Here is a 19,324-nt window from a genome sequence, read left to right on the forward strand (position 1 = left end):
TCTGATTAAACATCTACTTGCGGGCCTTCTGATTAAACATCTACCTGCGGGCCTTCTGATTGAACATCTACTTGCGGGCCTTCTGATTAAACATCTACCTGCGGGCCTTCTGATTAAGTATGAAAGTGATCCTGTGTATTGTCAGCATTACTGGCATTATATGAACATTGAAAATATGAATGGGGCAACTATGGGCAGATATGCACACAGAACTATTACAAATATACTCAATGACTCAATGAGTGCATTACTGCAAATTGGGTATTTTCGTAATTAACTGCAAAAGAACGATGGCAACAATCTTATAATAATTTAAGCAAATTTGTAAACACAGTGACATTAACCCAACCAGAAACAGTCAGACCACTTTTGATCATTTAGTCGTCATTAGTTCTGCAATTGAATGCATTTAAAAATAAGTCTCTTTATTTGAGAAAGAAATCATCATGCATTGTCTGCAAACAACACGCAGCACCAAGAATCCATCACCTAGGCAAATTTTTGGAAAATAGAAGCTAGTAAAATTATATTCTTTTGCATTCCTATAACTGTGAAATGGTGTTTGGCACACAAATGGCTGGGCTATTAGACACTGACTGTAGAACAGGACCAGTTCTTAAGACGATTCATGCAATTTGCTTTCCATAAAAGTCATATTAGACCCTGTTTAGGTGAAGCAATCTGTTACCACCACGTTGTTAAGCAGTCTTTTATGTAAAGTCATTGTATTTCAGGTCATTTGAAGCATCAGTTATCTTGTAACTGGCTAAAATGTACATGAATATTTGACTATGGCTAAAAAACAACGGTGGTTTTGATGAGTCATTTGATAATGTACAAAATGAATTGAACTTTGTTTACAAAATGTTAGTCCGAGTTCCTAAATAATTCAAGCAATCATCTTTTTCCTTTGTTAAGCTCTTCTGCTAGCAGCATGAGAAGAACATGTCAGTGAAACAAGCTTGACATTTGACATCCAAGTACAACCTCTGCCTATACATCGCTAGAATATTCAACTTTTTAGAAGTCTAGGAACTCATTGAAAGAGTGATGTTATGAGAAATAATCAAAAAACATGCGAGCGAATGCAGCCCTTTGACAAAGATTTGGCTTTATTATACACAGCTGACAAATTCAGCTAACAAATTTTGAACGATTCGTACAAGGATTTGAACAAGGTTCGTACGCCGCCCATTCTTTGGTCAACTGCGGTGAACAATAGCAGGCAATTTATTTTTCACAGAATCAAACAACTGCTAGAACTGTTTTTCGAGCGGCGGACAAATATACGTTGTAGCAGGTAATAAGAAAACCAAAGGTTTTAATGACCTGAAACTTGAAGACTGCCTAATAGCATTGCACTAACAGATTGCTTTACCTGAACATGGACAAAAAGGACCTTTAGTCAACTAGTAAATAATCACAATGGCTCATGGGACTATTTCAAACCATTGTCAGTGTATATTCTCTTGTGTCCTAATTTTTAGATCTTTGGTCCACAAATGGCTGTACTCCTTGTAATTTAATTTAAATGAGAGATTGTGAGGGGTGGCCATGCCGAACTTGAGGATGCCGATAAGGAAGTACGAGATGTGCTGATATTAGCGATGAAAGCAGCAGAAAGCCATACTGAGGAGTTGGTGAGAACGCTTTTAGGCTTCTCCGTGGCTTTACTATTCCTAAAAGGAAAATTAATAAATATTAAAGTTAGTGAAAGCTTATACATGTATATACATTGTACATATACATTTTAAGCTTATACATTGTATAAGTGATATACGTGTATATATATAAGCAATATACAGTCAAACATGGATAACTCGAACTTCACGAGACCGAGCGAAATTGTTCGAGTTATCAGAGCGTTCAAGTTATCAGAGCACTGTCACAAATCCATGTATTTATTTATTTATTAGTAGATACATGTACATATACAAACTATAATATAAATCAAACGCATAAATGGCTTGTTTCAAATTAAATGCTTCTAATGTAAAGTTTAAAACTTTTTATCACAAAGTATAGAGATTTTTCTATCACTTGAGATTGGTTTGTTGTTTGAGGTGATGTTATTGCCAGGACGTTGTTTAGATTAAAATTGGCAAAACTTGATCGTTGTTGAAATGCTCAGAAAAAAGACATCTTTTTCTTTTGAGCGTTTTAACGAAGATCAATTTTGCCGATTTTCTTCAAAGTTTATGCGAAGGTTACCTCACTTTTCCTTGCTTCCGAAGGGCCACGGCTAAGCGGATTTTTGGTATAAATCAAATTTCACCAAACCTTTAGAAAAGTCGTTGACAAAAATATTTTGCCGATGGCGGTAATAACGACGCATTTGAACAACTACGACAACTATGAATTTTGAAAAGTTGAGGTTTACCTCTGTGGCTTGGAATAAAGTGATTTTCTAAAGCGATAACAACCGTCTCGGTAGCCGTTGGGCAAAAAACTGTTCGAGTTAACAGAGTTGAGGTCGAGTTATCTAAAGCAATTTATCATTACGTGAGAACGGACCAAAGAAACCGTTCGAGTTAACCATGTGTTCGAGCTATCTGAGGGCGAGTTATCCATGTTTGACTGTATGTATAATCTATATATATTTCTCAAAGTATGTTGTATGTCATCTGTCTGCATTCCGGCTATAGCTATTAAAATCTGGATACTAAAATTCCGCGTTCTGATGATTTGAACTCACGACAAATTGACAAATTTCTTTGCCGGACACTCTACCACTGAGCTAGAACGACATACTGACCAGACATGTTTTCATATACGGCATAAACCATGCGCATGCTAACTATTTCAGCAGCGCGCCCACACGTTATGATCCCCTGTTCAAAAATATTTTGGGACTTAAGTTTACGCAACGTGATGCTTCTTCGTCTTTTTTCGTTGAAGCTAATTCTTTATCTCGAACTTAAAATTTAACGAATTTTGTACTGATGATATACGTTACTAAAAGATACACATTGCATCGACATTTCGCAGTTTACATACTTGCTATTTATTTTAAATCTACATTTAGTTCTCTACTTACTTATTCCAGCTGCTCAGAATACTTTTTCCAGAGCTCTACATTATGTTCTTTGGATTCTGATTTGGTACCTTGCGTTCCACAATCATTAAATACGAACAAAATCTTTGTTCGTTTAAAAAATCTGTTTACGTTATTTCTTTTAGTCCAAATGAAAACATCAATGTTTGTATGAATATTTTTTCAATTTGTTATTTAACATTTATTTTAATAGCGATATGGTATATTAACAAGCGCAATTTCCTTTCCTCAACAGATGAATATTGCGTTCGTTAAACACGCGTTTCACAAAAGTTCCTATCAGTGCTTGCTTTGTGTATTAGCTTACACATTACTCCTTCTAAACCTAACCAATTAGTAATTCGTAATTAATTTAACCTTTTACAACAAACAGTTGTAAGATTACTTTAAGATTATCTGTAAGATTTACTGTAAGATTTATCGTGTAAGATTAAAAATATCAGTTATTCCTCACTCTCTTATATTTACATACATTTACATACTTTGAGAAATATATATACATGTAGATAGATTTATTTACATTCTCTTATTACATTTATAAACTTCTTATAACTTTTGAAGTTTATAACATAAGTTTTTTATAAAGTTTGTTGCATTATCATTTTTATTTCAACTTGCATTTTTTTAAACATAATTTGAGTATTGTGCTTGAAGTTTAAACATTATTCATTTTCCTATTACTGTTATTATTACTTAGTTAGTTTCCAATTTTTATTATTAATATTAATTTTTCATTCAACCATTTTTTGGCAGACATTGTTCTAATACAATTTCAACTACAAAATACTACCATATTTTGTCATATTCTTTTTATTAATCTGTTAAATACATGTATTCTCGGAAGTTACACTTTGTCTAATGCCTCCAAAGAAAAGAACCTGTCCTGCACAAAATCATTTCCTCATGATATAAAGTTTGAAAGTTACAGTTGATTAACAAAGTTTGAAAACATTTACAGTTGTTATTATTTTCTCTCTAAATTTATTTCAACTACACAAAACACTTCTCTCATGATATGCAATTTAAAAGTTAGAATGGCAAATGTTGTTATATGTTAAATACAAATCAATTTTCTGTCCAAAGACTTTTATTACTTGGGCATCGCCGGGTAGACTATAATAGACCAGCTATAATAGTGTATACATTTCAATATATATATATATATATATATATTTCGATATTGATATATATATATATTTCGATATATATCGAAATATATATCGAAATATATACCAGAATATATAATAACATAACATATATACATAACCGTAACATAACATATATATACATCAATATTTCGATATTGATGCATATATATTTCGATATATATATATATTGTATATATTTCGATATATATATTTCGATATATATGTTTCGATATATATGTATACATAGTTTGATATATATTTTGATATATATCCGCATAGATTTTGATATATATATTTCGATACATAAATTTTCATATATATTTCGATATATAGATTTCAATATACAGTGAAACTCGGCTAACTCGCCCTCAGATAGCTCGAACACCTGGTTAACTCGAACGGATTTGTTTGGTCCGTTCCCACGCAATGATAAATTGCTTTAGATAAATCGGAGTTGACTTCGTCAACTCGAATAGTTTTTTGCCCAATGGTTACCGAGATGGTTGTTATTGCTTTAGAATATCACTTTATTCCAAGCCATAGAGATAAACATCAACTTTTAGTAGTTCTTAGGTGTCATTATTACCACTATCGGCAAAATATTTTCGTTAACGACTTTTCTAAAGGTTTGCAAAAAATCAAATTTTACCAAACATCTGCTTGGGGATAGCCTTTCGAAAGTAAGGAGAAGCGAGGTAATCTTCAGATAAACTTAAAGAAAAATCAGCAAAATTGGTTTTAGTTAAAACGCTCAAAAGAAAAAGATGTCTTTTTTTTAGCGTTTCAACCGCGATCAGGTTTTGCCTATTTTAATCTGAAAACGTACTGGCAGTCACATCACCTAAAACAAACAAACAAATCTCAAGTAATAGGAAAATATTTACACTTTCTGATAAAAATTGTTAAAACATTCTACGAGAGGCCCCTTATCTTGGAACAAGCAATCAATGCTTTTGATTTATATATAGTTTGTATATATACTGATAAATACATGCACTTGTGACAGTGTTCTCAAAACTTGAACGCTCTGATAACGTGAACACTTTCTCTCGGTCCCATGAAGGTCGAGTTAGCCGAGCTTCACTGAACATGTATATCAAAGGCTTTTAGAAGTTTCCAATGTTTTTAAAGAAGAAACCCAAAAGCTTTGGAGAGCAAAAAAACGGACATCAATACGTCATAACAATGGCTGCTATTACGTCACACAGTGTTCCTGAAGAGTATCCTCAATGTTCATCAAAACCCTTTTACTCTTCAGGTCATAATATAAACCACATTATAAACGTATCTGAAGACAATGGATCAGATTTAGACCTTAGTGACTTCCAATCCGAGTGCAGTTCTAATAGTTGTGATGATCGATCTTCATAGGTACACCGTCATTAAAATCATTAAAATTAAATTCATTAAATCATTAAAGAATCATTAAAATCATGGCAAAACAACAGTAAAAATGAAATAATTAATTATTATTTATGTAACTGAGTCATTATTAGCACTATTTGGTAGACACTTATCTACTGATCATTGTCATTAGGTTTCGTAAAGATCATACATAATGAATGTGAACGCGAAGGTCTAAACGAGATGGCATTCAATGAAAAGGTGGGGCTGTAATTTTTAACACTTCCCCTATAGTGGTGCTCAAATAAAGGTGGCGTTTAAATAGAGGTTTTACGGTATATACAGCCGTAGGCACAGACACATATATGTAGTAGGTCCAAATACAATGTCACGAGTCAATTAGTTGTCTTACCTGGCTGAGTCCCAACTCTTTCAATATAATGAGAGCTCACAAAGCATTCCTAGCGTTGACGACTGCTTCTATTCTCTCATCATCAAGCTGATTGGTCCATTTGCCATCCTTTTTAAAATAAGAGCCAATGATCAGAGCATCTGCTGAGGAATACTCATGAAGATTCGCTGCTGTCACTCCTGACCCGATTAAAACTGGGATGTCTAAGGACTCTTTGACAGCTGCAAACCAAAACAAACTAGAGACGGGTTTTGCATATTTGTATACAAAAACTTGATTGGACGAAGGCAGAAAATTGAAAAACGGAAAACAAAAAGGTAATTAAATCATATTTAAAATTTCTAATAAATTTGACGATTCTCTAGAAAGTACGATGTCATAGTGTACACGCGTGAAGGCCAATTGCTAAATGTAGATGAAATAGTATTGGTCATTAGGCTGCTGTACAGTTAATGACTGTCTCTTCAAGAAATATGATTATTTGTATGGTTTAACAATTATGCAATTAGGTATGAGGGACAAATTATGGTCAATAATGAACAGGCTTTCAGTGATGACAGTTCCTCAGATTGCGATAAAGTTTTTGGCTAAAGTTTGGAAACAAAGTTAGCCTTAGAAACATGCGCAGAAAGATTAATCAAGGTGAGAGACCCGCCACTCCATATTGCCTAATAAACACAAATGCATGAACCTACTTGTGGCAAACTTTTAAAGTTTAATTTGTGTCTATTTGTTTTTCCTTTCATACATATTACGTCATCAACAAAGGAGAAGACAACTCCAGCTTCAAGCATCTAATAACTAACTTGAATAATGTCTCACCCTTTAACTGGGCAACATCAGCTGAGTCAGCAGTGCTGACGCCTGTCACAATGACTCCATCAGAGAGGAAGAACTCTGCATCTCTTGCCATCTGCTCTATACTAATATCTGAAGTAATAGCGTGCGAGCTACAAGACATCCATACAGAGCACACGGTGAACTTGTTATGTTAGTATTGCAAAAACATAGCATTATAGTAATTCCTCAAGTTTTCTAGTTTTCTTAGGTTCATCAGTCGATTTTAAGAGTTGAGGGTGTTTAAGAGACCTGGTGAAGGGTGTCAGAGGCAATTTTAAACTTCACAAAATGACTGCTATCATAGCGATGCTCACGGAAGGATTTCACTGGACTGAATTTGTGTATTTTTGTTTTTATTTTTTATTTATTTTTTGTGACTTTTATTGAGTATTTTCAATTTCGAAGCCGTAAACGCTGAACCACGAAGTAGCAATCACTTACTGTAGTTCACATATTTATAATGCGGTTTTCTAATGAAATTGTGTTCACTCAATTTTTTAGCATCTACTGTAGAGAAAGTTTACTTTTTGAAATAGTTGTAATGTATGAACCATCTAATGCACATGATATAAAAAGAACTGTCATCACTCCATAATTTACAGTTGGATGTCATTTCAGTCACCACCAGTGGTGACCAGTGTTGTTTGCAAGTCAGGCCTTCGAGACTACTGGACTTCAGCCTAGTGACCTTAATCATATTAGTGGCATGGATAACATTTAATCGGCTGATAGCAAACCAAGTTTACAAAACACCGATCTACTTGGTTCAGTAGAAAGGCTTGCTAGCTTTAAATCAGCAGTCTAAAGCCTGGTTTCCATATAACAGCGCAATGATCATGCGCGGCCCAGTGATCGTGCGCAATGCATTTCTTGGGTCGCGATGCAGTGTTTCCATATCGCGCATAGGCGCCATGCTTGCATTGGACAGGGTGGATAATTTTCTTACTTTTTCGTAGGAGAGACATATTTCTTCGAAAAAACAGCCCTCCATTGCGAAGTCATATGAAAACCAGGCTTACTCTTTCGTACGGGAGACCGATTTCTTCGGAGCCACAGCCCTCCGTTTGAATTGTGGGATAGGTTGAAAAGGTCTAACGATGTATTGTGGGATACATCATCGCGCGCACCCATCGCAAGGATCCATTCTGTCGGATCCTTGCGATCAGCGTACACACGTCGCGCGATCGTCGTGCGCTGACGTTTCCATATCACAGCTGGCCTACGCACAACGTCGTGCGCCTTGTTGCGCGCCTCGCGCTGTTATATGGAAACCAGGCTTTAACCAACGAACAGATAGCCTAAACTTATATGAGGTAGTTCAGCCCTCTTACAAATGCGAATAGCAGAGCCTGACTCCTAACTAAATGATCAATCGAGAGCAGACAAACCCTATTCCACTTGATAAACTTGTAGCATTCATATGATCTAACCTTGGTAAACCAGACCTTAATCTACCCCCAATGGCCACTCTAAGGCTAAACAAAAGCACACGATAGGATCCCTGTCTTTAACCTGGTCAACTGCTAAACGATAATCTTACAGGTTCAAACATATTGATCATTTTTGCAGCATGCTTTTATCGAACATGTTTCTTTTGAGGAAGTGCAGATAATTCATATACAGAAAGACAGCGCTGTTGTTTTACTTTCAATTTGTGTATTGTCATCAGATCAATGGCATTGATATAGATTTCCCGTTTCGCCATACCAACAACAGAAAAGGATATTCCTTATCCAGAAATCTATACTGAGACTTGTGTACTACCGATCAGGTATTCCAACTCACCACGCTTCCACCAATCACCTCACCATATCTTTGAACATATCACCTTATCCAAAACTGGTTCGCTTCTGCATTTGTGTTACGGGTTTTAAAATTCTGCATAAATAAACTATGCCAAGAATATTTTTATTTCTTTTTCCACACATATGATAAACATCGCATTCCATTTTGTGACAACAACATACTACATCCACCATCGTATGTTTTGTAAACTTTCGATTACTACAGCCTTCATTTCAATATCCAGACTCCTTTGCAATACTATTAGATTACCAACTTTTGAAACATGCTGGTTCAACTCACTAAGTAATTACTGATTTTTGTCTTGTCAGTTTTGTTTTGACATGTAACAAATGACATGTGACATGTTTTGACATGTACCGAATGACATGTGACATGTTTTGACATGTAACAAATGACATGTGACATGTTTTGACATGTAAAAAATGACATGTGACATGTTTTGACATGTAACAAATGACATGTGACATGTTTTGACATGTAATGAATGACATGTGACATGTTTTGACATGTAACGAATGACATGTGACATGTTTTGACATGTAACAAATGACATGTGACATGTTTTGACATGTATACATCAATTTTTTGATGAATACTAATGCCTGATGATTATTAATGCTAAATATGGTTACCGGAACTCTTCGTTTTATCTGAAGAGGTTTGTTAAACTTGCTTCAAATAGCGTGGTGAGGTACTCTTGTTCGGTTTGATGACTACCAAGTAAAGCTAGCTCTCAGAACTCCTTGAATATTTTATCAAATTAAAAAAGTGCAGTAAAGAAACAACGGCCTGAACTAATCGAGAAAATATGAAAAACTAAAAAAAGGAAATTTACAACCTACTGAAGGAGCTGCTATCAAACTTAGCACCATGTAGTAAAACTTACACCTAACTACATGTAAGTTTCATCAGTGACAAAATCCTGAGTTAAACAGAAGTGGTCTATAGTAGAGGTCATAGGTCATAAGCGTAAAGCAATCTATCATACCGACCTGTGTTTTTTCTTTATATCACAGAGTACAGAAATATGATTGGCTCCGATAGCTGACCTATATCTAAGAAGCTCCCCAGCGCAGCCATTCATTAGCCCTTCATCCGCCACATGGGAGTATATGAAAGCCTCGGCCCTTATGAAGTCACAATCTGGAATCCATACAAATAGCTTTAAAGAAAATTCTATAAACTATTTTCTGTCCTTGACTCATCGGGTACAGGACCTAAGGAGTCAAAGACAGGATACACCACAAAATATGCTCTAATAATTTTACAGAGTCGTGATATATTGAAAATCATGAGCGCTCGTAAATTACATACTTGAAATGTAAGTTATTTGAGAATATCATTTCCATTACATTTTTCACCTTCATCATGTGATAATTACACTCTATATCTAACATACATGTAGGTCCTTTTAAAAACATACAAATGGAACTCATATGTCAAAAATGCTTTATTTCCATTCTTAATTTTCAAGTATTCATATCATTCTGGGTATATGACTGTGAAAAATACTCATCAAGTGAGATTCATTCGAACAAATGTTTTACTCATTTTCGTTCAACGATGGTGTGCCTGTTTAGTTGCTAGACAACTTGTTCTTCGTGTCCCACTTATTTCTATTTAATATAAAATTACGGCCAGCTCTTTGGACAGCGCATCCATATACAGTATATACATGTTTACATACATATATACATGTATATATATACATATAAACATATATATATATATATACATTTATATAACAGATGCTCTGTCCAAAGAGCTGGCCGCAAACGAATAGTTACTTGGAGATAAGTGAGACACGAAGGCCAAGTTGTATAACAACTAGGCAGACACACAGCTGTTGGACGAAAATGAGTTCAACTGTCAGCTTATTGATGGCCATAAAAAAATTGATCACACAACTTCTCTAGTTACTCATAAAATGGTTGCTAAATTGTTCCATAGTTGAAGTCAAATATTTGTTGAAAAATTATTTATAGTTGTCACAACAATCAAATTTATTTACTTGAAACATGTATTTCAAGCTGCAATGCCATTTCATTATAAAGCTTTGTTTTAGTAGTTTTGGTAGGCTCAGTCAGCCTACGAATGAACACCTCTTGAAATCTTCAATCCTTAGCTTGACAAAGAACATAGTGCAATTGAGGAGTTGTTCACTCTTGGCATCTCTATGTCCAAACTCTTGATCTTGCTTTTAATCAGCCGTCTTATTATCAAATCTAACTTATCAGACACGCATGACAAACTAGATAAGAAAATAAGATGATAAGAAGAAAAGATTTACTATTCACATAAATCAACTAAGCCGGAGGAATATGCTAGGAGGACAAGCCTGAGGACCATGCAACCAGCCTGAGGACGCATGAACAACTTGTGCAGACGAAAGACCACTAAAGTATGCCTAATAGTAATAGATATCCTCCTGCCTGCTATCAAGAATCATTCACGAACATCATTTTTTCTACTTGAGCATAAATGTTAAAGGTTAACTTGCAACAAAATTCACATTACAGCTATTTGGTATTAAAAGGTTCAACATGTCTTACTCTGCTCTGTTGTAGGTTTTACCTACAACAAAGCAGCGTATGTATGTGGAAATGTGATGTGGAAATGTGGAATATGTGGAAATGTGATTACAAGCTCTTAAAAGCTAAAAAACGAACAGTTCATCACAGCCATCACGAAAACGCCGTAGGTTGGAATCCCTTTATTTCGACGACGTACTCAACTCCACCTGGTTTTTCATTTGACACGTTATCACGTGAAATGAAAGGCCAATAAAAGGCTCAATATAAAACGTTTTGTAGCACTAGTTTATGACTAACACTCCGGGTTTTACTGAAAAGCCTTATCAAATATAGATGCTCGCTACTTTACAGTTTCGCTTCAGTTTGGTCTAATCATCTAGTCGTAATCTGATCAAGTGACCCATAATTTCTGCCAGATAGAGCGAACAATTTCTGCAGCATTTTTCCACTATCACAGGTGACCAAAAGGCTTGTCATGTTTATCAGAGGATGATATGCATTCTTTCGAGCTTAAGTTGAAAAATTAAACAAATTTTTACAGTAGGTTTTGAGATATCAGTGCTCAAAGTGACAGCTTTACAATGATGATGAAATAGACGCGTAAGGACAATAGACATGGTTTTATTGAATGCGTGAAGTATACTTGTGAAAATATTTTGATGAATTAGGTTGCATGAAAGTGTAAACTGAAACCATCGTGTTCACCTACGTCCCATTTGAGCCGTTTTGGAAAAAGATTCCAATCTACGACGTTTTCTAAATGGCTGCGATTAACTGTTGGTTTTTGAGCTTTTAAAATCTTGTAATCACATTTCCACATATTTTGCACCTACAGCACAGCGCAGTAAAACATGGTGAATCTTTTGATACTAAATAACTGTAATGTGAATTTTGTTGCAAATCAAGTTTAAAAAGAAGAAATTTATTTTTCAAAGGTTACAAATGAATAACATGGATTCAGTATAGTACAGACAATCAAAACTTGAACATAGATTATATACATAAGAATAAGCTTGGGTTAACCAGTTATTTAATGAGCTGTAAAAGAGCTAAGTTGAGTAAATTATCAAAGACCGGTGCATCATTTGCCAGTAAATAAGTTATATTCTCTATTTTCCTTCTGAAGTACCTATTCATTCATTTCTTTCTAATTCTTTTCTACACATTCTCATCAATCAATTAATCTGAATTTGCGTTGATCATTTTGAATTTGAATCATTGATCTATTTGCGACAATAGGCATCATGATCGCAATTTTATTTGATCTTAGCTTTTTAATGGCGATCAAGTTTTATCGACTTGAATCTTAAAATATCCTGGCAATCAGATTACCTCAAACATTAAAAACCATCACAAATGATATAGAAATACCAATATTTTCTGATACTGATAAAATCTGCAAAAAATTGCGTAGGTTTATCTTTAACAGTCTATAGCGGCAGGGTTAGTTATGTCTGGGATAGATAATTAGAACACAAAATTAGCCCAGACTCTCATTGGTGCTTGTGCAGCCTGATTAGATTAGGCCTTACTGAAGGACATATCATGCAATGCTTTCACGAAGGGAAATTGAAAGAGGCTCTGGAAAGTTCTATACTAACTCTTAAAGGTTGACTTGCAACAAAATTCACATTACAGTTATTTGGTATCAAAAGATTCACCATGTCTTACTATGTTGTGTTGTAGGTGGCAAATATGTGGAAATGTGATTACAAGCTCTTAAAAGCTCAAAAACAAAAAGCTGCCGTAGATTGGAATCTCTTTATTTCTCCGATGTAGTCATGAAATTTGGTTATTGTCTTGCCACATGATGTTCTCACGTGAATTGAAAGGCCAATAAAAAGCTCAATATAAAACTTATCGTAGCACTAGTTTATGACAAACACTTCGGGTTTTACCGAAGACCCGTATCAAATATAGATGCTCGCTACTTTACAGTTTTGTTTCGGTTTGGTCTAATCGGCAAGTCGTAATCTGATCATGTGACCCAATACTTTGCAAATAATTTCTGCAGCACTTTTCGATTATCACAAGTGACCAACAGGCTCTTCATGATTATCAGACAATGATACCCGGTATGTACTCCTTCAAGCTAAGGCTAAAAAATTAAACGAATTTTTACGGTAAGTTATAGGATATCACTGCTAAAAGTGACAGCATTACAATGACGATGAAACAGACGCGTAAGAACAATAGACATGGTTATATTGAATGAGTGAAGTATATTTGTGAAAATATTTCGACGAATAAGGTTGCATGAAAGTGTTACCAGAAACCATCTACCACAACTACATCACATTTGAGCCGTTTTGGAAAGAGAATCCAAACTACGGCAGTCTCGTGTGGCTGCGATTTACTGTTCGTTTTTGAGCTTTTAAGAACTTGTAATCACATTTCCACATATTTTGCACCTACAACACAACAGAGTAAGACATGGTGAATCTTTTCATTTCAAATAACTGTAATGTGAACTTTGTTGCAAGTCAACCTTTAAGTAACCTCGACCAACCGGAGACTAAAATCTTGGTGTCTGACCTCATGGCGTCTCCCAAAGGTTAGAGTCACCAAATATGGTAAAATGCAATGAGTATGAGACTTCCTTAATTCTGCCCTGGACTGTTTAAATCTGCGTATCCAAACTACACTCAACATTTAGTGATACCTTATAAACAGACCTTATTTTGATTTATATAGGAGTGACTATAACAGAGTCGTATACACACGAGCCATTTCATTATTTATAATAGAAGAAATCCTAATTAACCAGATACTACTGTTCTACAGTATATATGGGAGCGTTTAACTTAATGCTACTATGTTTCTCACTCAGTCCTACCTGTGGATGGTGTTTAGCCCTCAACTTTGTTGATCTAATCAAATCTGATCATAACTAAACTGCATTGTTGATTTAACAGAGAGAGCTATTGTAAATCCTTTATTTTTTCATGTATTCTGTATTTTATATTTTGTATTCCACGTATTAATTTTTTTCTTGTATTTTTCAAACCTTCTCTTAGAGTGGTGGTTTATTAGAGGTAATGTTCAAATAAAGGGTGGCGTTGTATTTTTAAACACTTTGTCAGGATGTTGAAAAAAAAATTTAACCCTTTAGCGGGCGAATCGAATGTCACCTATATCTTGCACTCTCCTTTGGGCAGTGCGACGTTAACCCTTTTGGATGCAAGAAATTAACTAACTTATCTCCAACTTGTAGTAGATTAAAAAAAATGTATGCACGAAGAAGCTGATACGTGTCTCAATTGATATCTATACCAGTTGATATCTATTGCTTGCCATTAACCAACAATGATCTTATAGCCTGGGTTGCCATTTGTTTGAGCTTTGAAGACTTTCTATTTCATTTTAAATTTGAAAGTATATTTCAATTTTACAACTATATTTAACAAGGTAGCATAAAAGCTCATTACACTCATCAAAACATTTGCTACAGTTTGCAACAAAAAACTGGCTTTTTATGCTCAATAGAACAGGAGTTACGAGCGTTGATCCATTGTAGGCTAAGCTAAGTTCATGTTACCGCAATCATGCTATCAAATAATATACCTACTATAAATCCACAAATTTTAAATCCACAAATTTATATGCTTTATGATAATAATAATCTATCAAATGCTACAAATATACAGTATATTCAAGAACAAGTGAGATAAACAACCTATACTTATAATACATGCAGAAACAAAGTTAACATTTTTGAAACAAAAATATGTGTACCATTTGCTCGGCAGTTCCAGTGATACAGTTACTAATTACTTTCTACGATGTTGCAATCAAAGCTTTTAACGAAAAAACCTAAACTTGGAGTCGGAAAACGAACTTTGATACGAACAGAAACAATGAACAGATTAATTGCTATTGATGCAATCGAGTCATTATTAACACCATTTTAGTGGATATCTTTCTACTGATCCCTAGCTATTATGGGTTCGTAAAGATTAAAAATGTCAAATAGTGGCGTTCAAAACTGGTGTTCAAATAGAAGTGGCGTTCAAATAGAAGTGGCGTTCAAATAGAAGTGACGTTCAAATAGAAGTGGCGTTCAAATAGAAGTGGCGTTCGAATAGAAGTGGCGTTCAAATAGAAATGGCGTTCAAATAGAAGTGGCGTTCAAATAGAAGTGGCATTCAAATAGAAGTGGCGTTCAAATAGAAGTGGCGTTCAAATAGAAGTGGCGTTCGAATAGAAGTGGCGTTCAAATAGAAATGGCGTTCAAATAGAAGTGGCGTTCAAATAGAAGTGGCATTCAAATAGAAGTGGCGTTCAAATAGAAATGGCGTTCAAATAAAAGTGGCGTTCAAATAGAAACGGCGTTCAAATAGAAGTGGCATTCAAATAGAAGTGGCATTCAAATAGAAGTGACGTTCAAATAAAGGGTGGTGCTCCATTTTTCAAGCCTTTTCCCATAGTGACACTCAAATAGAAGTGACACTCAAATAGAAGTGATGCTCAAATAGAGGTGGCGTTCAAACAAAGTGGCTCTCAAATACAGGTTTTACAGTAATCTGAAAGGAGGTGGAGTCAGGTGAGCAGTTAATGAATGACTAATCTGAAAGGAGGTGGAGCTATATGCTATAGGCTATATTTCTCAAAGTTTGTGAGTGGTTATGTGAATATGTGTGCAATTCCAGCTATAGCTATTAAAACCCTGGAATAAAGAATCCATATTGCAAAAGAGTTGATTTCGGACCCTCCAGTTCGACAGTCCGATGCCCTACCAATTTAGTCACACAAGCTTGATAGACTCCCTAAGCGATATATGTCGCTATATGGGCACAAATACGCTACGCTTTCGGTCAAGACACAAAGTCATGAGAAGCCATAACTCTTATTAGTAAGCTTACTTAAATTATATATTGGCAATGTGCCAGGCTAATAACAAGTGGCAGGCAACTCTCATAACCTCTCATTGTTTATAAGCTGATTTTTGATACCAGGGCAAAGCCGGGTAGCACAGCTAGTAAGCAGATAAACTATAAGGAGAACAGTCAGGCTTCAATGTTAAGCCACTAATCTGACAATCAATAAGTTAATAGGTAGGGCAGTCTTCGATTGGTTTAGTCATTAACGAAGCAAACTATAGCCTGTGAGTCAGAGGGTATTTGAGCTACAGATGTACTAGGAGTATTAAAACAAATAGAACGCTAAAATATAGGGCGGCATAGCTTACCAGCGGCTAAAGCAACAGCCAAGGCCTCCTTGTTGCAACCAGCCAGTACTTGCACACCCAAAGGCATGTGGGAACAACTTTGCCTGACTTCTCTGCACACAGCTGTCATACAAGAAGTAATCTCTGGACCACAGCTGTTGGAGCAGATGTATGGAACATCATGCATGTTTTCTATGATGAGTCCATCCTGCAAAGACAAAGTGATTATTTGACAGATAGAATCACTGGTAGCAAAAATGATGAAAATATTGATACTAAGCAATCCCTGAATGTAAAGATTCTTTGTAACAGCTGACACTAGACGCACTTTACGATATCAGTTTAAAGAGTAATCAACTTTACAGTTCAGAAGTGTTTGTTTGCATTCCACTTTAATTATGACCTAGGAGGTACTTGATAAAAGCACCATATTCGATCCACAAAATGAGGCCTTGATAATGATAAGAGTTCCACTAAATGAGGCATTGATGATGATAGGAGTTCCATAGAAGTAAACATGAGAGAAACCAGATGTGGCCAATAAGTCACATTAACTGCTGAGCCTTAAACTTCTATGAGTTGGTTGAATACATCTATGATATGCCAACTTTTGGAATTTGAGGGCACTGATATACGTCAGGGAACATCGTGCTGATAGGTAGGGTTTGAGGTCACTGATGGCTTCTAATTTTATTGACTGAGAAAACTTTCTTTTACCAAAAGGCCTTCTCATTTCCGGAAACTTCCGGATGTGGAAGTGACTTGAGCAAACACCAATGTCATAAACCTGGCACTGGTATCAAACCCAACTTGTGCCTGAACCCGGGCTTAGAATCACCCTGTGTAGACACTCTAAACACACGTCAAAGTAAAATAAACTTAAGTAAAAAACTAAAGCTTTGTCAGAAATTATGAGACCACCCAATAATTCATACCTTTATACATCTCAATCCGGCTGTACTTAAAAAGGGAAGCAAAAATACAACTCACTTTTACTGATTATCATTTCATTTAGATTTTTTTAAATAACAATTTAGTTTTTCATAGTTTTATATGCTGCCTTTGTGTTAAGTTATTTTAATTACCATTTTCACTGTGAAACAAAGTAAATGAAGTTATTATTCTAAAACTATCGAAATGGACTATCCTTGTCAGTTAAAATTGGACAATGCACACTGGCTGACTTACTAATTTATGACCTTTGTATATCTCGGCCTCTGCCCTTGCTCGTGATACTATGTCTTCCATCTTGAGTAAGTGGAGAGGGGAACCTGCGCATTATATATTGCTTAAAGCAAGCCTTGAAATGAATTATCTTTAAACCACAAGCAACAATGTGAATTTTTGTAATGGTTTACCAACAAACTTGTAGCAACTTGTATCAACTTGTAGTAGGATATGTAATACATACAAGATATATTTTTAGTTATTGAGAATATTTGTAACAAACATGATCTGGTAAAGAAATATAAATCCATTTAACTTTCACAATACATAAAATATCTGCTTCCATATTCAGTTATAGGAGTTATAGTTATACAGTTATAGTTATACATTTATAGTTATACAGTTATAGTTATAAAGTTATAGTTATACAGTTATATGATTATCGTCTTTCTTTTCAGAAGCGGCCAATAAGATAAGATAATGGCAATTAATAACAATTTTAATTAATTAATAAAAATATATCTTGAATATAATTCAGTAGTGAGATGAAGACTGAAGATTGTGTGAAATAAGTTGACAAAATGGCAGAATTGGCGTCACTGCCTGATCAGCTATCTTATTTTCCACCATCGACTGTAGAACACTCTATTTTTAGTATCACCCTTAACTTAAAACCTCACTACTAGCTACCGACACTACTGTATTATTCTTATATTACAAATAGGTTTCATTATATATGCTATTTCAAGTGCTAAGCGAGTGAGATAATCTGGTTGATACAGTTGAAAGAAGCAAACTAGCATGCTTATACTTACACTGAAACTGAAAACTGGTATGCATAGGGTTCTGAAGACCACAAATCCGCTGCTAGCTGAACATTAGCAACAGATAAATATGTCTTTTCAATCACGCCAAACAACATAAATATAACTTAATAAATATAAATATACTTAATATTTGTGCTCAATATAATTTAACATAGCTTACATAATTTTACACTATTTAATAGTTTTTGCTTATTTAAAAAACAGGTCAAGAGATTTATGCCTTAAACACATTTGCATTATACCAAAGATATAGCTACCCATTGTATATACTATATGTATATATAAGATAAGAATAAAAGAAATAACTTCCAATGGTATACACCTAAAATGCTTTGGCAATAAGCCAAAACTAAGTTTCATGAAATGGTGCAGAAAATGCCTTGTTTATATTATTTGGTGTCATGTTTAGCTAGTCGATACAAGATATAAACAACAGCATGAACTAACCTGGCAATGCCTGAACATGAACCATTCCCAAAATTAATGGGCGCACACGGGATGCCAACAGTGATGTCCACCTGCCCATTCTAAGTTCTGTCAACAAAGGCAAATACTCAGAAGTGCATCAATTACAAAGAATTGGAATACAACCCGTTACAATCGGCTAGTGGCATTAGGTTCAATCTATATACATGTGCATATAAATCTATGAGTTTGTTTGTCTGTCGTTTGTGTGTCCAGTTATAGCAATAAATCTATAGGAATAAAAAACCACTTCGCACTCGAATTGAACTCACAAACATTTGTTTTGCAGACAGACATGTTAACTCCTACATCACGCAGCCACCTTGCCATTCTATGGAATAATTAGCTAATAACAATGACTACCACGCTTGGAGATCATGATTGCACAAGAGATCATGACGAATAGCAATTATAAGTACAAGTATTCCAAGCTGTGGCAAGTTGGCTGCCTGCTTAGTGGTAGTGTGCCTGGCTACACATCCGTGCATCCGCCGAATATACAAGTACAAATATGTACTTGTTCAATTCTTGTGCGGTGCAATCTTTTTTCTTAAGGACG

At 35.0% G+C, this 19,324-nt stretch overlaps 1 protein-coding gene across 1 annotated transcript; it reads right to left on the reverse strand.

Annotated features, from left to right (window-relative positions):
• Window positions 1–329: 329 nt before the first annotated feature.
• Window positions 330–18,829, reverse strand: LOC137401581 (uncharacterized protein F13E9.13, mitochondrial-like). The gene is made up of 7 exons (XM_068088008.1): window positions 18,748–18,829; window positions 17,495–17,577; window positions 16,328–16,514; window positions 9,598–9,748; window positions 6,782–6,909; window positions 5,960–6,180; window positions 330–1,679 (listed from the first exon to the last, which is right to left on the reverse strand). The coding sequence occupies exons 1-6, from the start codon at window positions 18,824–18,826 to the stop codon at window positions 5,996–5,998; spliced, it is 813 nt and encodes a 270-aa protein (XP_067944109.1). The 5' UTR covers window positions 18,827–18,829; the 3' UTR covers window positions 330–1,679; window positions 5,960–5,995.
• Between the last annotated feature and the right edge of the window lie 495 nt (window positions 18,830–19,324).

The sequence above is a fragment of the Watersipora subatra genome, chromosome 8, assembly GCF_963576615.1.
Source record: "Watersipora subatra chromosome 8, tzWatSuba1.1, whole genome shotgun sequence".
NCBI classification, from domain to species: Eukaryota; Metazoa; Bryozoa; class Gymnolaemata; order Cheilostomatida; family Watersiporidae; genus Watersipora; species Watersipora subatra.